Source organism: Erinaceus europaeus, chromosome 20 (genome assembly GCF_950295315.1).
Source record: "Erinaceus europaeus chromosome 20, mEriEur2.1, whole genome shotgun sequence".
Lineage (NCBI taxonomy): Eukaryota > Metazoa > Chordata > Mammalia > Eulipotyphla > Erinaceidae > Erinaceus > Erinaceus europaeus.
Genome location: NC_080181.1, coordinates 7862738 through 7884140, shown reverse-complemented (window position 1 = coordinate 7884140; position 21403 = coordinate 7862738). Strand labels below are relative to the sequence as shown.

The 21403-nt window shown below is 36.9% G+C and overlaps 1 protein-coding gene and 1 long non-coding RNA gene across 11 annotated transcripts in view; one reads left to right on the top strand and one right to left on the bottom strand.

The window, feature by feature from the left end:
- GRIA4 (glutamate ionotropic receptor AMPA type subunit 4) overlaps positions 1 to 21403 on the bottom strand; it is a 301414-nt gene that overhangs the window by 8401 nt on the left and 271610 nt on the right. For 4 of the 10 annotated variants that reach the window (XM_060179757.1, XM_007520634.3, XM_060179759.1 and 1 more), the window contains one exon: positions 8439 to 8553. In XM_060179757.1, coding sequence (XP_060035740.1) covers positions 8439 to 8553 — 115 coding nt within the window. Of the gene's footprint in view, positions 1 to 1498; positions 1614 to 8438; positions 8554 to 21403 lie in introns of all 10 variants that reach the window. The other 6 variants (XM_060179756.1, XM_007520633.3, XM_060179758.1 and 3 more) reach the window with 2 other exon arrangements.
- Positions 2511 to 21403, top strand: part of LOC132534957 (uncharacterized) — a 51404-nt gene continuing 32511 nt past the window's right edge. The window contains exon 1 of the long non-coding RNA XR_009546727.1: positions 2511 to 2616. This is a non-coding gene — a long non-coding RNA (uncharacterized LOC132534957). The remainder of the gene's footprint in view (positions 2617 to 21403) is intronic.

The following is a 21403-nucleotide window of genomic DNA, read 5'->3' as shown; positions in this document are numbered from 1 at the left end:
TCATGGTCAATTGAGAAATATGTTATGTGTGGAAAAATTTACAATTAGTTTTATTGATTTCAAAATTATTTTAACTTAAAATGCTTATTTGGCTAAAGTTTTAGACATTATTCCTCAGAATTTTAGTATAAAGATTATGTCATGATAATCTTGAGAACATGGTTAGACTATATTAAAACTGTGGCAAGAATTCAGAATTTTTTTATATACTATATACATATACTATATAACATTAATGGGAAAAACATTTGGGGTGGACCACCTGAAAGATGTTCTGTGACTTTCTCAGCTGTATGTTTCAGGCAATATATGATTAAAGCACTTAAGTGATTTTATTAGGAGAGTGCTGGATTCAAAAGATGTACACTCTTCATTTATCCATGACATCAATTTATGAGGTTAAAAACTTAGGGTAACTTCATTTTAAAAATAATCACTCATTAAATATTTATACTTCAATAACTTTACATAAGGGTTAGAGATAATTATTCCATTATTTGACCAAGTTTGTCTCATTCCACTCTGGTTCAAAGGCAGACAAAATTGATTAAGAAACAGGCACTAAAAGGCCTAAAAAAGGACTGGATAACATTCATTTGTTAAATTCTTAAATTGACTAAGGTTGTTTTCTTAAACCAGCTACTTGCTTAGTATCTTAAAATAGCCCATATTTTTTTCTCCCTAAAAGAAGACACAAAAAAGAGGAAAATATTCCAAGAATCCTCAACTATGCCTTTTAGACACTGTTATTACGTTCTATTAATTTGTACAGGTTCAGTGCACACTTTTTCTTTAGCATAAAAATACATAATTTTTAACACTTCTTTCACTTGTACTGAATAGAATCAGACCTACAGATTTCTGCATTGTTCAAAACATAGTTCATGAGTATGACTTCTTAGAACCTGAGGATATTATTCATATACATTGATTTACTGAAATAGCCTAGAAAGAATAAAGATGGAGGTTTCACTCTGTTTATCTGTAGCACAGAATATGCTATTTCTGTAGTATAAAAATAAAATAGGGTCTCTTCAAACTAAAGTGGAATGCTTGGTACTGGTGACAGAAGACTAAGTTGAATATTTAAAGTATTTTTCTGGAGAACTACCAAAACATATCAATTTCTCACTTCCTGTTTGAGAACACCTCCGTTCTTAAAGAGTAGATTTAATGGTTTTGCCTCCAAAGCAAACATAAACCTAACCAAAAAACAACTTTTGTTAGTGGTACGTAAGTTTGAGAACACTACAAGGAACTTTCTTTTTATTTTATTAATTTTGTGATTATCTTAGGTTTACTCAAAGGTCTTAATATTGGGGAGCAGGTTGTAATTTTTTGGAAAGACAAGTGTGGCTGAAATTTATGATGTTAGCTTTTAATTTGGGCGATGCACAGAGAAATGTCTAGTTTTTACTGTGTCCATATAGTTTTGACAATTGCTCCCATTTACGGTTTTGTGAGCACAAGAAGGAGGCCCCGAACTGCAGCGACTGACCTTGCTTCCAGAGTCCTTGGGTCCACATTCACCTTTATCGTACCACCATTTGTTTTTCAGCTTGTCTAAGACGCCTGCCTCACTGAGTTTCAAAACGGCAAGGTTTACAGGAGTTCTTCACGTGGAAAATAACATAAATAACATTATATATGTTATTTTATGTTATTCAAGTAAAACTACATTAGAATCGCATGGCAAAGTGACAGAGCAGAGGCCACAGTAGGTGCTATGTCCTTTACTGTAGGCCCAGGTGTAGAATCAGACATAAAACTGGGGCCTGCTCCATCGCTTTAGGTAACAGGCACATACTGCTTGGGAGGATTTTTAAATAACATGTATGCAATTACTGTGAACCCAAAACTATTGGCTAGGGTTGAACGCTTAAGATTTTCCCAGCATACCTGTGGGAATCATTCAGAATCCAGAAGTTTCTTCTTTTCCTACTTTCAGGCGCAGGTTGACAAAGAGACTTAAATAGAAGCTAGGGGACAGGTTTCATTTCTTGCCTGCCTTGTAATTCAACATATACTTTATGCTCTAAAAATATGTTTACTGTCTTCATTATTACATTGTAACCACTCATATCCAGGGCTCAAAAAGAAAAAGTGAGTCAAGGGTTTAAGGGCCTGTTCAGGCCGAAGAAAGTCCTTATAAGACAAATGCGCAACTCCTTATTTTAATGTATGTTTAATTCCTTCTGAATTGCAGTATTTAACCTAAACCAGACGCAATTTTCATCTATCTGGAGTCTACCATACTAACATATTCAAAGGATGGATGGAAGGAGCTATATATAATATTCTCTACAAAGTTTCACTAACAAATACATAATCCCTTAGGGTTAACCAAAATTGTTATGACTATATAAACTCCCCACACTGCAAAATCTCATCTTTCTTTGAGCCCTTCATGACTGGCTGAGGTGTCATGAAGAAGTCCCAAGCCAAGTGGCCCAAGTCTTTTTAACACAGGTGCAAGAAGACAATACTAACCTATATTGTACTTCTTAAATAGGGTGAGCTGGGAAGAGAAGGACTTAATGCTGCAAATAGTGTTAAAATGAAAGAAAAGTTTCTCTTAGGATTCTTCTAGAAAGGTGCAACTGAACAATGTGACAGGTAAGAAGAGCTGCCTTTGACTTCTGTCTCTTTCTCAACTCCCTTAAGAATTGCTCTTTCCTCTTTTTAATGTTTATTTATTTTCCTTTTTGTTGCCTTTGTTAATTGTTGTAGTTATTGTTATTAATGTCGTTGTTGTTGGATAAGACAGAGAGAAATGGAGAGAGAAAGGGAAGACAGAGAGGGGGAGAGAGAAAGATAGACACCTGCAGACCTGCTTCACCGCCTGTGAAGCGACTCCCCTGCAGGTGGGGAGCCAGGGGGCTCGAACCGGGATCCTCTCACTGGTTCTTGAGCTTTGCGCCACCTGTGCTTAACCCGCTGCGCTACTGCCCGACTCCCTCTCTTTCCACTTTTGTGTGCCTCTCTGCTCCTTTTGCTGTTTACACCAGTATCATGGCTTTAGAGAATAAGATGTTAAGAATATAATTATATTGAAATTTTGAACATAGTTATTATTATTATTTTTATATTTTATTTTTATTTATTTATTCCCTTTTGTTGCCCTTGTTTTATTGTTGTAGTTATTATTGTTGTTGTCGTTGTTGGATAGGACAGAGAGAAATGGAGAGAGGAGGGGAAGACAGAGAGGAGGAGAGAAAGATAGACACCTGCAGACCTGCTTCACCGCCTGTGAAGCGACTCCCCTGCAGGTGGGGAGCCGGGGTTTGAACCGGGATCCTTATGCCGGTCCTTGTGCTTTGCGCCACCTGTGCTTAACCTGCTGCGCTACAGCCCGACTCCCGAACATAGTTATTTTTAACTATACTTAAGGTCAGCTGTGGGGAGTCTTATGAGGCACTAAACAAGAATTTGCTACTGGGAGTTTCTTTCTCCAAGTGTTAACTTCCCTCACTGGCTTTTGTTTTCCACGTTTTCTTCTTTTCCTGAGCATATGCACTTATGTTTCTGTAACACTCCTTCTCTTCTCACACAGTTCCCATGACTGTGGTGAAGAGGAGGCCATTTGACAGTATATTTTAAAGTCAGGAATGGATTATATTCTGCAAGGCTCCCAATTAAAACCTGTGCATTGTGTGGTCTAATAAATTCCCAAAGAATGAATTATTTGATACTTAAGAGAATTACATTTTAATATGCATATAAATACGTATGTAAATATCTATGTTTATCTTTATATATAGCAGAATAACGTAAAAAAAATTCAAAGAAAAAAGTCCAGGGGATTAGGCACCAGTTAAGTACCCAGTTAAGCACCCTTCTCACCATGTGCAAGGAGCCGGGTTGGCGCACCCCCTCCTCACCTGCAGGGGCGAACACTCCATGAGCGGGGAAGCAAATCTGCAGGTGTCTATTTTCCTCCTCCTCTTCCTACCTCCCCTCTGCTTTCAAATTCTCTTTCTCCTGTCAAATAAAAATAGAGAAAAAAAAAAAAAGGAGGCCGGCCGGTGACATACCTGGTTAAGTGCACACAGTACAGCGTACAAGGACCCAGCGTACAAGGACCCAGGGTCAAGTCCCGGGTCCCCACCTACAGGGGGAAAGCTTCATGAGTAGTGAAGCAGGACTGCAGGTGTCTCTCTATGTATTTCCCTCTCTGTCTCCCATTCCCTATTCAATTTCTCTTTGACTCTATAAAATAATAAATAAAAATTAGTAAAAGGAAAGTACATAATAAAAAATAAAAAAAAATTTTAAATGGCCTTCAGGAGCAGTGGATTTGCAGTGCAGGCACCAAGTCCCAGCAATAGCCCTGGTGGAAAAAAATAAACAGATAAATAAGTGAAATAAAAAAGTAAGTAAATCCAAATCACTAGTAGATATTTTATCACTATGGGCCACAGATGATTATAGATGCTGCCAAAATATAACTACAACCATGATTAAACTCATAAAAGCTGGCAAAAATTCTACACAGTTTGTCCTCAGAAGGGGGTCTAGAATTTTACACATTGTAATAATATTCTATAATAATATTCTTAAACTTAGTAAATATGTTATTCACAGAAATGAGTCTGACTTTTTTTTTGCCTCCAGGGTTATCGATGGGGTTCAGTGCCTGTATTATGAATCCACTGCTCCTGGAGGCCATTTTCCCCTATTTTTATTGCTCTTGTTGTTATTATTGTTATTGCTGTTGTAGTTGTTGGGTAGGACAGAGAGAAATGGAGAGGGGGGGGAAGACAGAGAAGGGGAGAGAAAGATAGACACCTGCAGACCTGCTTCACCGCCTGTGAAGTGACCCACCCCCTGCAGGTGGGGAGCCGGACACTCTAACCAGGATCCTTAAAGATACAAGTCCTTGTGCTTTGCACCATGTGCACTTAACCCACTGCTACTGCCTGGCTCCTGAGTCTGGCTTGCTAATGACCACAACACAATAATATTGAGTTTATTAGGGTGGGATTTTAGGCAAATGGATTTGTCCCCCAAACTCATGCCTCTCTACTTTAATCCATTTAATGTAAGATGTAGGACCTGGTTCCTCACTTCTCTTGTTAAATATGTAGTGTGAAGCCTCTGGGCTGAAGGTTGCTCTTGTCAGGGCTTCCAGGCTAGGATGGCTATAGGTGAGTGGGGACACTCCTGACCATTTCAGGCAGCCATGGGCGTGGCTAGGAACTATGTAAGTCCATTTCCAGTTCAGTTGTTGACTAGGTTAAATTGTAAACTCCTTAAAATACAGAATTTGTGCCTCTCTTTCCCTGCAGGCTCTAGCATATGGCCCAGTTAAAAGTCAAAGTTTCATAGCTTGCTGTGAGATAAGGAAGTGTGGATCAACTCTCTCTCTCTCAAAGGGGGTACAACTTTCCTCATTTCCCTCTGCCAGAATTCTTGTAGGAAAGCTGGCTTTCTCCTATTGAGATACAGTAGGAAATCAGCCCTCCCAACCCCCCCCCCTAAGAATTTCAGCAAGCTTGTACTCCCTACACTGAACCAGCACCACCTGTCTCTTTTGCTTTGACTTAACACTCAGCAAAGGTTTAGGAGTCAGAATTACTCTCCTATTCAGCACTTCCACACATTACTTTGCCTCTTTAGTAGAAGATCAGGCCAAGTGGAAAGGATGAGATAAAATTAAAAATAAAATATGTCACTTGAAGAAAGCACAAAACAAAAATGAAAAACAGCAATTATTTTCTGTTAATCTACTTGGCTCTGACTTTAGTTCACTTAAAAATACCAACTTTTCTATTTTTTCAAATCCTGAGCGGGCTGCACTTTTAGATTATGGTGTCCCATTCTTTCAGTGATGAACATTATGTCAATATACAAACCCCTTATGAATGCGTATTTAGAAAGAAAACAAAATTCTTGAGGGGAAATATAACATACTATAATTTCATCTGGGGGAACACTTTGCATTGATTTTTAAATGACATTTCAGGAGATCGCTTGTGAATATCTGAAATAACCCATGAAATTCATATTTGGTGAAATGACTATGGAAATAAACTGTTTTTATTTTTATTTTTTTATTATTATTTTTATATTTATTTTATTTATTTATTCCCTTTGTTGCCCTTGTTGTTGTTTTTTATTGTTGTAGTTATTATTGTTGTTGTCGTTGTTGGATAGGACAGAGAGAAATGGAGAGAGGAGGGGAAGACAGAGAGGGGGAGAGAAAGACAGACACCTGCAGACCTGCTTCACCGCCTGTGAAGTGACTCCCCTGCAGATGGGGAGCTGGGGCTCGAACCGGGATCCTTATGCCGGTCCTTGTGCTTTGCGCCACCTGCGCTTAACCCGCTGCGCTACAGCCCGACTCCCCTGTTTTGATTTTTTTAAAACTACAAAGTTAGATTCGTAATTTTGGGGACAACTAATAGTTATTTATAGTGTTCATTATAAAACAACAGTGTGTCAGAGGCAAACAGATTAAAATCCAACTGAAGTGTTCAATCCTCTGTTTAAATAAACTAAAGTGACTTTTGTTAGTAGATTGTTCACCATGTGGATATTTCTGCTTCTATTTTCTCATTTTTCTCCGGAAAGGGCCTCTATTGTAGCTAAAATAGGTCTTTGTTTTCGTGACATTTTATCTGTTAAACTGTTTTTTAACTACATGTGTGAACAAATTAAAAAAGTGCCAAGTAGGGAGTCAGGCGGTAGTGCAATAGGTTAAGTGTAGGTGGCGCAAAGTGCAAGGACCTGTGTAAGGATCCCAGTTCAAGCCCCTGGATCCCCACCAGCAGGGGGTCACTTTAAAGGTGGTGAAGCAGGTCTGCAGGTGTCTGTCTTTCTCTCCCCCTGTCTTCCCCTCCTCTCTCCATTTCTCTTTGTCCTATCCAACAACAATGACATCAATAACCAAAACAATAATAACTACAACAAGTAAAAAAAAAAAAAAACAAGGGCAACAAAAGGGAAAATAAATAAATAATAATTTTAAAAAGTACCAAGTAAAATGCATCCAATGGAACAGAGTATCTCCAAATGCTGTTACAGCACATTTTCTTACATTTCTAATTTGCATGGAGGGATACATTTTTACTATAAAGAACAATAAATACCTCTTTATATATCTATGTGCATATTATTTCCTTACATATTTTAAAATATTTTACTTGTAACTATAAATATTCTAGGGATGCTGAGGCCCTAAGATATAAAGAATATTCCCTAAGAAACATGGTAGGTGCCTTAAATGAAGGTGTTGTGAGGGGGAACCAACCCAGCAACCCTTGAAGAGTCTACCTTACCTCTCTTCTTTCTTCAGGGACCTAGCTTCTCTCTCTGGATGGTGATCAGGTGCATCTATACAACTTGTTGCTTCCTTCTCTTTCATGCCTCCTCCCTTTGTGGCTAGAATATTCATTTGGGTAAGTCTGTTCTTCCCCTGCAATAAGTCTAGTTCTTACGAGGGAATGTAAAAGCAAGTGACTTCTTGAGGTTTTTTTAAGTGGGGAGTAAGTTGGCAGTCTACTGGAACACCCTGAAAATAGCATCATTCTGTGTGAGTTGGGGGCCAGGTGAAAGAATTAATAACTCAATCAAGAACATAAAGATTTAGGAATTCCTGTTTTGGGTAACTCTCTATGTTTAAAAAAAATACAGAAACTTAGTAGTTCCAAAATTCTTGTCTACTAATTGAAGATATGTAAGAAAAGAAAATTTACTCAGAATATTTCTATGAGCAGTTTTCTTTAAGTTCGTATAGTGAAGGAGTGTTCAGAAACATTAATAATTTCTGCTAATTTTACATTTTTTTCTTTAGACAATGCTTAGAAACTCAAAGATTCCATTATTTTATGAAGCTGGAAATAAGACATGGATGCGCTGAAGACAAAACTGAGTTGGTCCTTTTTGGTAGTCTAATTATTAAGGATGGCTGGGCAAAAACAAAAACTATAGTTAGCAAAAGCATCTCTGATTTGTTATTTAAGGAAGCCTAAGACTTTTAGGTGGAGAAATGAACTTCTGATAGTTACTCTAGACAGGCTCAAGTGAGTTGAATTACTATTTTAAAACATTTCAAAGAAGTACCGGTGCACTGGTTAGTTAATGACACAGAAAACAAGACAGACTTACCTATTCATTTCTCCCCCTCCCTTTACTGAATTGTTCTTTCAAAACCTTGCATGCCTCCCTGCTTTCCAGAATCATGGCATAAAGAACTACAATGTCTGATCTACAACTCTTCAAAGCTAGAGATGTCAGTGACTATTTTAATTTGTGCTTGTCTCTAGATTGATAACAGTTGCAAATATTTTTGCTTTGACAGTAATTGCATACTTCGGTTTGTGAAGGGACTTGATTAGCAATTCTGGTGGTATCTCTAGGTCCAGATTTAGTCTCCCAGCAGATGCACCTATTACTTGACATACTGTTTACCCACTTTTGGTGACATTGAGGCTAACCTTGGAGTCACCTCCCCCGCTGCCACATTCTCCTTTGTCGTACCACCATTTGTTTTTCAATTTGTCCAAGAGGCCTTGTTCATTCAGTTTTAAAACTGCGAGGTTAACAGCATTTCTTGAAACGATAAAACATATTTTGTAAGAAACTGCACAGCTGTTAAGATGTTAGAAGGAATGAGGACGTAAGCTCTTTTGTAAGCTTCTCCCAGACGCTAAATAAACCTCTCATTTTGCCATCTGGCAGTCCCTTCCACTAGCATCCAAACCAAAGGCCTGATCCCAAAGTATATTAAAACAAGTAGTATTTGATGCTGTTCACTTTCACAGTTCATTTATTGTCAAATAACTGACACCAGCAAATAATTACATGGATTTTTCTTCCTTTTGCAAAAACAGTGATAAGCTTGGTTTTACTAGTAATTAAAGAGTTGTGTCTTGACTTCCTTTACCTGTAAGAATGTCAATGACCCAGAAAAGATTGAAATAAAAATTCATTCCCGAAAGGAAAAACAATAGCATGAATAAATCAACAAGCCAGCCAATAGTTTTTGTGCTGATTTCCTGACCACCCCCCTAAAAAAAAAACCAAGTAAAATGTAACTACTCTTTATTATTTGTATAGGTTTAGTTTGTCCACTTGTTAAATTCATTGGCCTCAGATTCTGGACTGTTCAAGTTTAATTTAGTTTCCTGGGAAGGAAGCCGTATTATGGTCACAGGAAAGGTAGTAGTAGATCTTAAGGAAAAAAAGTCTTAGATTTACATTTTTGTGTTGAGTTTTAAAAGGTATTGAATTCTAGTTTAGAAATCAGAAACACATATCCAATTTTGTTGTTTAGGTTAAGTAATTAAACCCAGTTAGTGTAGTTATGCTGCATGTAATATGGATGTCACTAGAAAATGCCCTATGTTTATCTTTATAAAAAGAATACATTCTAATTATTAGATTAGGAAAAAAAAAAGTGTCATGGGTTTTTGCCTCACCAGCATTTAGTCTTTTTCCTACTTTTAAATTGTAGTTTTAAAATGATCCACTGACTCTCTTAGCAAGGCTTTCAGAAATGTAATGGCATTTCTGTGAAATCTAGGGAATGACAACTGATAGAACCTAGACACATATTTGATAAAATCTGCGTTTGGTAATTACTTGGAGTCAAGTGAATTACAGACCAGATTAAACAACCCCATATTAATGAGTAGCACTTGCAAGTGGTACATCATCTGCTGATTAATTAAAAACAATTCTGAATTACTATATGACTCATCAGTGTATCAGTGTGCTTATTCTCTTAAAATGTGTTTGTACTATTCCAGGTGGATTTTAGATATCTTGTGTAGTGATAGTCTGATCGACTTGGGGAGTAAACCTTTCCTATGAATAAAATACATACTTTTTGATTCACTCTTTTTAAGAGTTAGACTGCTATTTGCTAAATGTTTGTTAAATAATTAGCTGCTTCCACATATCCAAGTGGCATAAAACAATTAATATACTTTCTCTGGGCTGTTTCGCCTACCACAAAACAATTAATATACTTTCTAAGGTGGACACTATCAGTTGTCAGTTTAATCACCAAAGGGATCAAACTGAAATATAGTAATGAGCTGGGATAAGTACTCGGTGCAGAGAAAAGTAGCTATTTGCAGGGAAAAGTTCTCTTTAGAGAAAGAAACTTTTAATTTATTTTGTGTCCAAAAGAAGCCAAATAATTTACCTTTCAACTAATTAAACCTACTTACTGAAATTTTCTGTTAGAGAAAACTATTTTTACAGTCACCTTATGTTAACTTTAAACATTCATACTGTTTAAAATTAAGTGGTGTCCCAATGATATTATATGTTGGTTTAGACCATTCCTTTGATAAAACTGAAGCCATTTCATGAGAGGGTTATTTAACAGGATTATTAGCCATATCCAAAGACAGTTTCACAGCACAATAGAAAAGAAACAAACATTAAAAAAAAAAAAAAGCAAAATAAAGGAATGAATAAAAAAAAGCTTTATGTTGAAAAAACTCTTTGGAATTAAGCTTTCTATAAAATTATACTAAAACATTATCTTTCTAATACCATCTAATAGGCCATGTAAAAACAGTTTAGTTTCACACTGCTATCCAAATGTCTGTATATGCACCTATATATTTGGTTTACATAATCCGCTTGAGGAATAGGTAAGTCACTGCCCAATTTACAATTATCCACATGTTTTACTTCTAGAAACATGTGGTCCCTCCACAAAGCCCACTTAATACTACTATATGAAATTTTACTTTTCATGAATGATGCATAGACAGTTTTTTTGTAATTAATATTTCAGAGATCATTATCAGGATTTTGTCATTCCTTTACAACATAAAAACTGCCTGCTTTCCGTAACTGTCTGACAAAAGATTAACTTTTATTATCAGTATAGGCTATCTAGATTGCTACTTAAATTGCAACAGAGATGACATATGGAGGGGCTATCTCAATAGCTATTTGTCTCATGGAGTGTATCACAGTTACACTTTATGAATGGTAGTAACTATCTCAGGCACTTCACATAATTTTTATCCAGGCAAGAAATGGAGTCATTTTTGTAAGCAAACCTAAGGATGTTATTTGAATCAGGTCTATAAGGGATGTGAAAGCAGGTCCTTGATACACCACCATTTATTATTGTCTTGGAAATTCCTTCTTGAATTCCAGATAAAGATTTTTAAAAACAATGCCAAGAACACATAGAGTAGATAAGTGGTATTATTGACCTAATTATGCACCCAAGAAGCTGCAATAGTGAGCTACCAGGTTAGAGCCAGAGAAAACTATTTGGGCTTTTTCTCACATTATTTCTTTTACTCTAGCCAGTTGAACTTTTAAATAAATAAAATTTCAATTGTAATGAATTGCCTTCATTTAAAGATGGTAGAAGAATCAAGTGACCACATTCTTGGATATATTAGCAACATTGAGCCTGCTATAGGTAACAACAGGGCCCAGATAATTTATTGGCTTTCGATCTTATACCTTAAGGGAACTCTAGTCTAGAAAAACTATTCTTCAGATAGCGTTCTTCATGGTATGACTCAACAAAGAACTTGATTTTGGACTGGTACAAAAATCCTAAGTTGTTCAAATTCCAGGAACTCTGGAAAACTTTCCAAAGTTTTTATACCTAAAATTTCCTCTAACTGAATTTGAGGCCGAGAAAATCTGCACCTAAACTGCTCTAGCAGCTGGAGCCCATCTTGTTAATGTGAAGCTTGCTGCAATACCACATCAGTCTTTACAGTGGGAACGAGCATATCTTAAGTTTTTGCCATTTGAGGTAAATTGATACAAGGCAAAGAAAGATGCTCTTTTTTAAAAAAATGCTTAACACAGGCTAAGAAATGTGTCTCTAATACTCTTTCTTTCCACGAAAAATGAACATTCAATTTTGTACATTTAGATCTGCTTTTATGTTTATGTTGTACCTTACTGGATTTTTACACAAAAGTGTCTGACAAAACTAGGAGGATTTTTTTTTTTAAGATGGAGACAGAGAAGGCAGAGTGGTAGATAAAGAAAGAGCTAAAGAGACAATATCACCGAAGCTTCCTCAAGGATTGAACCTGGGTTGGGTTCATGACAAAGTGAGCTATTACACTGGCCCAGGAGAAATTCTTAAAGCTTATCTTAGTAAAACATTTTTATAATTTTCTAGTCTTGTGGCTATTTTTGTAAAGGACTAGTGCTACAAATTCAAAACTGTCCACACAGAAATTCAAGGTTCATATAGTTTGTAGAATAATTTGCAATAGTATTTTTTATCTAGATAGAATAAATTCTATTCTGTTGTATTTAACAGGATGAATATTTCATTGTTGGCTTTGATGTCAGCAATGTATGAACCTACAACAATTTGTCTAAGTATTGTATATATAGTAGTGGTCTTACCTAATTACTCTTGTTCTTTAAATATGAGACAAAGCCTCGGTTTTACACCTTTGCTCTTAGAGTGCTGTTTTCAGAGTAAATGTTCTATAAAATGGATTTACCAAGTGTTCATGCCTAGAATATTTACTTGGATGATGTTAGAAACTTGTTTCATACTCCTCAGTAAATCTTCATGTATTGAATAGAGACAACCAGAAACCAAGAGGGAAGGGGGAGATTGAGATTGAGGGACCTGCAGCACTGCTTCACCACTTGCAAAGCTTGCCCCCTGCATTGTAACATGTGAATCTTAACGTATTCTTAAAGAGTGTGCAAGCTGCATGAATTAACAAGAAAGTAACAAGTAAGAAAATTTACATTAGATGGTATATAAATCATATAAAAATAATTTACTTGGAATTAGACTGAATTAAGGCAATGCAACTTCATTTTTGCAGCCAAAAGTGGGAAAGGTAAAAGTAAAAATATTCACATAGTCAAGAATTTAATAAGACGTGCATTTTTGTATACTGATACTAGAGTTAAAAATTGGAAAGGAGGGGGGTGGGCGGTAATGCAGGGGGTTAAGCACACATGGTGCATAGCCCAAGGACCAGCATAAGGATCCTGGTTTGAGCCCCTGGCTCCCCACCTGCAGGGGTGCTGCTTCACAAGCGGTGAAGCAAGTCTACAGGTGTCTTTCTTTCCCCCTCTCTATCTTCCCCTCTTCTCTCTATTTCTCTCTGTCCTATCCAGCAGCAGTGATAGCAATAACAACAACAATAATAATGATAACAATGATAAAACAACAAGGGCAACAAAAGGGAAAAAATAGCCTCCAGGAGCAGTGGATTTGTAGTGCCGGCACTGAGCCCCAGCAATAACCCTGGAGGTAAAAAAAATTGTAAAGGATATATGGCTTTATAAGACATAGGGATAAAAATAATTATAATTTTTAAGTTAATTGACAATATTTGCAATTATTGACATTAATGCCCCTTTGAGTCAATCCTAAGAAATTAGTGATATTAAGAAAGTAACTTATAATAAGTATAACAACTATAGTGATGCAGAAATGCAATTGATGTTGAAAAACATTGGAAGCAATGTACATGTCCAATGGAAAGGGAGATTCAGGTCTGTAAGAGTGGTTCTCAAGTTTATTTTGAGCATCAAACCACTTATTACAAAGACAGATGCTCAGATCTAACTTTGTATCTGATTCTTCTGAATTATCTCAGTCTTTACAAGGATCACAATTTAGAGTTTTGATAAATACCAATGGTTCTGACTGAATGCTTTATAGCTACTGGCAATTTTTAATGAGAATGGAAAAATGCCTATAGTATATCATTAAGTGAAAATAAAGTTTTGATCCTAACTTACATTATATTTATGAATACATATGTATGTTTAATGTTAATGGAAAATTATTAGAAAAAATGCAAATTTCTCTAAGTGAAGAAATTATAACTCATTTGGATTGAATTTTATCTTTTTTTAAAATTGTACTGCTCAGCTCTGGTTTATGGTAGTGTGGGGGATTGAACACCTGGGACTTTGGTGCCTCAGGCATGTGAGTCTGGGCCCTCCTCAATCGCTATCGCACAGGCCATGGCCGGTGCGCTGCTATGTTCCATCGCTGGGGAGCCAGAGACGACCCGAACTGCCCCTGCGGCTACAGACAATGACCCACATAGTCAACGACTGCCACCTCTCCAGATTCAAAGGAGGTCTCGAAACTTTACATCAGGCTCAACCTGACGCTGTTGACTGGCTACGGAAGAAGGGCAAACGCTAGAAGAAGAACCATTATGCTATCCACCCCCCAAGGTAAAACCTTCTTATCTTAGGCTGAATTAAGTGTGACTGTGAACAAATTTGAGTCCTGGTATGTGGATGATTTAAACATAGAGAGACAGCATAAGAGTTATGCAAAAAGACTTTACTGACCAAGACTTTAAGAGTCCAGGTTCAGTCCATAGCATCACCAAAAGTGAAACTATATTTGGTCTTAGTCAAAAGGTTGAGACGTGATCATCACCAAAAGTGACTGAGCAGTATTCTTTTTTTTTTCTTTTGTTTTTGTTTTTTAAGTTCTATAACTTTGCCTATAGGAAAATCAACTCCATGGCTGGCAACTTTTTTTTTTAAACAAACGATTATGGCATGCCCTAACAGAAATAATATTTTGTGATTTTTTTTGTAGGATTGAAACATAAATTTTGGTGCTGGCAAGACAGCATAATTGTTCTACAACAAACTTTCATGCCTGAGGTTCTGATGTCCCAGATTCAATCTCCAGCACCACCGTATACCAGAGCTAAGCAGTGCTCTGGTCTCTTTATATCTTTCTCTTTGTATCTCTCTCATTACCAGTAAAAACATTAATTAAAAAATAAAAAACATTGCTTTCTGGGGGCCTTGTGGTAGCACGGCGGGTTAATAGCACATAGTACTAAGTGCAAGGGCTTGTTCAAGAATCCCAGTTCGAGTCCCTGGCTCCCCACCTGCATGGAGATTGCTTCACAAGCAGGCTTGCAGGTGCCTGTCTTTCTCTCCCCTTATGTTCCCCACATCGCTCATTTCCTTTGTCTTATCCAATACTACTACTACTACAAATGGGAAAAATGCCTCCAGAGTTGTGGATTGGCAGTGTAGGCACTAAGACCCAGTGATACCCCTGGCAACAAAAGGGAAAATAAATAAATAAAATTATTCTTTTTTAAAATAATTTTTAAGTATTTATTTATTTTCCCTTTTGTTGCCCTTGTTGTTTTTCATTGTTGTTATAGTTATTATTGTTGTTGTTATTGATGTCGTCATTGTTGGATAGGACAGAGAGAAATGGAAAGAGGAGGGGAAGACAGAAGGGGAAAGAAAGATAGACACCTGCAGACCTGCTTCACCACCTGTGAAGCCACCCTCCTGCAGGTGGGAAGCCAAGAGCTCAAAACGGGATCCTTATGCTTCACACCACATGTGTTTAACCCACTGCGCCGCGCTACCACCGGACTCCCAAAAATTATTCTTTAAAAAAAAAAAAAAGAGAAAGATTTCTAAAACCACAATAGTATGAAAATAGTAATTTTGTGAAAAGATTATAATAACCAGCTTTACACAAACCATATATTATATTTAAACTGTGAATATATTGTCACAAAAAGTATCATGCACCAAAGTCTACCTCACCCAAAAAGATCAGACAGGTAGGGAAGGAGGAGAAAATCACATGGACATCTAAATTTCTGGTTTAGTAAATTATGCCCCCCCCATAAAAGTAGATGGAAGAAAGTAGCAACAAAAGAAAGAAACAAACAAAAAAACCCCAATTATTTGTAACACCAGAATTTGCATAAAATCACTGAGAAAATTAACTATTTTATCAAAAAATGAAAATATATAAAGTAAATAAAAACCATAGGTAGTCAAATGATAAAGATTCCAGAGCTAATCTATGAACTTAAGGAAAGGCATGTGTGTATATATTCTACCCTTTAAAAGCTGATTTTTATTTTGTTGTTATTCGGGTTTCAGTGGTCCAGGCTAGCTTTTTCAGATGGGGGGGAGAGACAAAGAGACAGAGAGACAGACAGACACTATAGTACCCACCAAGGCTTCTTCCAGTGGGATGGATGCTGACTTGAACCTGCTTGAGCATGTGGCCAATAAGTGGCATCAACTAGGGAAGCCATTTTTGCTGGCCCTACTTAGGCTAGAAGAGTGGAGACTATCCAGTTGTTATCATTATCAATGCTCCACTAAGTTTTCGATTTAACTTGTAGTTGTGCAATTACTTTTCTTTCCAAATTATTCTTTCCAGTAAACAAGCATATAGTCTTTGTTCTTAGTTGTTCAATCATTTCCAAAGGTCGAATTTGAGCTAATTTGCTTGCTTTACGTGTGTGTAAATTTTTTAAAGATTATTTTTACTCCAGATTGTGCATGTAAAGACAAGTAAGATCTGAATAAAATTATACTACTGATCAATAATTTAATATAAAAACTATGAGCAAAAAACTTAACAATAACTTAGGCCCAGCATGATTTATAACATGTTTGAAAATTTCTTTGATAAGTATATACTATATTTTACATTTAGCTAATTTATATGAAGTTTACTGTATGGAGACTCTCGCATTTAATACTCCTACTGTATCAAAGAGAACTGAAAAACTGCTGCATCCCAGGAATTATGCCTAAATTGTATGTTCTTTGCAGTGTTTGTTTTTTATTATCTTTATGTATTTATTGGACAGAGATAGCCAGAAATTGAGAGAAAGGGGGAGATAGAGAGGAAGAGAGACAGACACTTGCAACTCTGCTCTTACCACTCATGAAGCGTTCCCCTTTCGAGTGGGGACATGGGGCTTGAACGTGGGTCCTTGCTCATTGTAACATGTGCACTTAACCAAGTGTGCCACCACCCAACCCCTGTTCTTTGCAGTTTGTATGCCTAGTTCTTATGTGAGAACTAGATCTGAGAAAAAGTTTTTTTTAAAACATTTAAAAAATTATATTTCCCCACCCCTTTTGTTGCCCTAGTTGTTTATCATCATCGTTGTTGTTATTGCTATTGTTGTTGTTGGATAGGACAGAGAGAAATGGATAGAGGAGGGGAAGACAGAGATGGGGAGAGAAAGATAGACACTTGCAAACCTGCTTCACCATCTGTGAAGCGAACCCCCTGCAGGTGGGGAGCTGGGGGCTTGAACCGGGATCCTTACACTGGTCCTTGTGCTTCATGCCATGTGTGCTTAACCCGCTGTGCCACCACCCAGCTCCCAGAAATAAGAGTTCTTTGTAGAGCATTGTGCTTTTTGTGAGGATGCCTGCCAGAATTTATTGATATTCTTAGTGTTGAGTGCTCTTATAGATAATCTTATAACTATTTCATATAGTCTAAGTTTCAGATTTTATCCATTTAAATCACAAAGTAGAATCTTCTATCCTCATTTGGGCCATGGATCTTTTCTAGAAGTCAATGAAAAGTACATATACTTTCTCAGGGAGTTAAAAAAAAACACAAAATTATAGAATCCCAGACTGGTAAATAAATCCAGCGGATTCCTAGACATTGGGATTGTAATCATGAGCACATTAGCAAGATCGGTTCTAAATGCTATATCCTCTATCTTTAAACTAATGACCATTTTCAGGTATGCCTATTCTAAAATAATTTCTATAACCTAAAGTGCCTCCAGATTTTATTTATTTATTTATTTTTTAGTGGCTCCAGATTTTTAACAGCAGTTTCCAAACTGTGACTAGGCAGACAGGAACTCCTAGGGTACAATCTTCAATTTATGATAATTCTGTAAGCACCGTCACATATGCTCTTTTAAAGGGCTATGCGTTCAATTAACAAAAAAGATATTTTAATTTATCCTTCCATAACATTGGGAAAATATTTACTATCCACACTAAGCATGTAAATTTCATTTTATTTACAAGGACATTGGGTGCTGTTTAAGAATATGTGATACAAAGTCCCCACCTACTGCTCCATTCTTATAGTCATTATCTCCTATGAATTTTCCCAAAGAGAATTGTTTCAAGGTGAAGCCACAACTGCCTAGATAGTAAGGTACTTCAAGTAATTGCTACTATTGATCATTAAATTAACTATTATTATTATTCTAAAGTAAAACATTTAATATAGAAGCAGGAGGCTATCTCACTCACACTAGACCTTTCCTGCACATGCCCTGTTTGTCCCAGGGTTGCTGCCTGAGCACCAGCCCTGTCTTTGATTTTGAATTTCTTCATCTACTATAGACCATGGTCCTCATTCTCTTCACACAATTTCTGGAATTCCAAACCATTTCATGGACTACTGATCACATTTTTTTTTCCTCATCCTTTTCTGACTCTCAAAACCTTCCAGCAGTTTCTCTCAAGACCTAGAACCTAGATTTCTCAGTCCAAATCTCATTGAGCAGCTGTATTCAACCTTCTCCTTTTACAGACATGGTCACAGGGGCCTAATGAAAGTTAGGTGACTTGCTCACCAAAGCCAGCTGGGATACAGATCTTCTGCCCTCTGGTCCAGTGCTCTTTCCTCAGTGCTAGGAGACCTCTGCTTCCTGTCAGTACATTTTCCTGCATAAGTGAACTATTTTATTCATGCTTCCTATGACTCCTTTTAAGAACTTGTCCATTTCCTGTGAAAGTTGTTAGACTTGATTAAGTGTTAACTCATATAATCCCTGCTGTAGTAAATTGGTAGCCTCTATCCTTTCCAGCTACATCTTGAGCTGATATAAAACTTCAAATGCAGATATGATGTTGTCAACTAGACTGATCCCATTCTAAATATCCAAGAAGGGTACATTTTATTTTTTAAAAAAGAAAAGTGTTATTAGTACTAATCTAGTCTTTTTGGGGGATACGCCATTTTGGAGTAGACTATAATATCACAGGAAAGTTTCAGTATAATGAATTAAAAAGAACATTTTATATATGGAATGGAATTAGATAAAAATGACAAAATTCAATCAGAAAAAATCTTATCACTAAATTTTCACTTCTCCAACAACCACTAATAACTGCTCTTTTCTGGAAAGGGTGTTCTAATTTATGTTTTCATTTCTATCATACCAGCTATACTTTAGCCAAAGTTTTTATCATGCAAGACAAAGGTCATCTACTTTCTTAATCCATTTACAACTAGCCAGTCAGAATAACCTGTTCTTTGCTTGTTTCTAGTGATTTGTCAAGTCTTCTGTAATTTATGATTGTCTCCTAGCATTCTTCTAGGCCTTTTCTGAATTTCAAGGCTTCCCAACAATTCAGTTCAGATATACCTTTTAAAAAGAACTTCAATATATTTGACTAAGCCAGGTGCTGGGTCAAGTTCTTCATAATTCTCATTGAATCCTCATGGCTAGTAAGTAGCAAAATGGGATTTTGGGGTTTACAGTTAACAGTATTTATATACTGTCCTCATATTTGGGAGCTATTCTCTGCCATAATCTAGCCTTTAAGTTCTATTCTCAACTCTGACACCATCTTCCTAGACAGTATTTTCAGCTCACATGCATGTTAACTATTGGGCTAAGGCAAAATTTACTAAGTCATGGGCCCCTTGGAACTTTCTTAAAATAGACTTCCTAGTTTCTTCCCACACAAAGACCCCTAGTTTCATCTGTTGTATTCCTACCTTTGGGTCCCTGTTTATTAAACATTTTTTTCATGCTTTATATCTTACCATCTTTCAACCACCAAGTTGCAGACACTACCATGATGCCATTCTGACTTTCCTGGACAGACGACCTCACCAATATGTCCTGGAATCTCACCTCTCTAGAGCCCTGCCCCACAAGGGAAAGACAGAAACAGGCTGGGGGTATGGATTGACCTGGGAAGATATGAACGCCCAGGTCCAGCATAGAATCAGTTACAGAAGCCAGACCTTCTGCACCCCATAAAGAATTTTGGTCCATACCCACAGAGGGATAATAGGGAAGTTTCCAGTGGAGGGGATGGGATGCGGAACTCTCGTGGTGGAAACTGTATGGAATTGTACCCCTGTTATCCTACAGTCTTGCTGATCATTATTAAATCACTAAGAGAGAGAGAGAGAGAAAGAGAATAAAAAATTGTTGAGAGCAGTGGATTTTTCATGCAAACACCAAGCCTCAGCAATAATCCTGGAAGCAATTTTAAAAAAACAGCTGTATTCACTCAGCTGAATCATGTATGTTTATGATGTAGCAATTTTTTATCGTGGTTGTAGTTATTATTATTGTTGTTGTTATTGATGTCGTTGTTGTTGGATTGGACAGAGAGAAATGGAGAGAGGAGGGGAAGACAGAGAGGGGGAGATAAAGATAGACACCTGCAGACCTACTTCACTGCTTGTGAAGCGACTCCCCTGCAGGTGGGGATCCGTATGCCAGTTCTTGCACTTCACGCTCTGTGCACTTAACCCACCTCACTACCGCTAACCCCCTATGACATAGCAATTTTACTTATAAGTATATAGCAGAACAAGTGAATATATATTTCTAATCAAAGTAAAAAGAGAGAATATCAAAAAGATACCTCCTTTGAGATCTAGGAGTTAAATCTAGGCCCAGTCCAGGTCCCCAAGACAATCCTGAAATCTAGATTAAATAGGGCAGGCATGCAATGAAATAGCTCAGAATGGTGCCACCAAGATGTGCAGCAGGAGCACAACCAATCTTCAACCTTGAGGTCCCAGGTTCAATCCCAAGTACCACCATATACTAGAGCTGAGCAGGGCTTTGGTTGGTCTCTCCCCTCTCTCATAAAAATAAATGCATCTTTAAAAAATACAGTAGTCCAAAAAGCTGGATAAAGGCAAGAGAGTAGCATACTATGAGAAAATATCTCATAATACATAGTGAAGAGTGAACTAGAGAAAGAAAGAATACTAAATGATAAAGTCAAATACAATTTTTGTGTGTGTGTGACTACAAGGGGAATATCTGACACTTGTAACTAAAATATATATTTATTTGCCACCAGGGTTATCGCTGGGGCTTAGTCCCTGCACAATGAGTCCACTTCTCCCCTGGTGCTTGCCTTTAATTTTATAGGACAGAGAGAAATTGGGTGGGGTTGGGGGTTGGGGGTGGAGAAGAAAGACCAAGAGACAACTGTAGCCCTGCTTCACCACTAATGAAGCTTCCTACCTGCAGATGGGGACCTGATGTCAGAACTCAGGTCCTTCCTCATGGTAATGTGCGCTCAACCGGGTGCACCACCATCTGGCCCCTACAATATGTCTTTTTTATAACTCAGTTCTGATCAATTTAAGTATATCAAATAAAGAAAATCACTTTTAGTAAATCTTCTGTTATTAACTTTGCTCTGTAGAGCATTTAAAACAGTATACTTCAAACAATAAAAATTACATTTGTCATCCACAGATATTAAGTGCTAACTCTATTTTCACTTGATTTAACCATATTTTAAAATATGCATTTGATGTACTAAATATGTCTAGTTAACATTTATATGCAAATACTTTAAATTTCCATCAAGTTATTAAAATAAAGTTAATTTTCCTCTCATTAAGATTTCAAATTTCTTAGCAGTA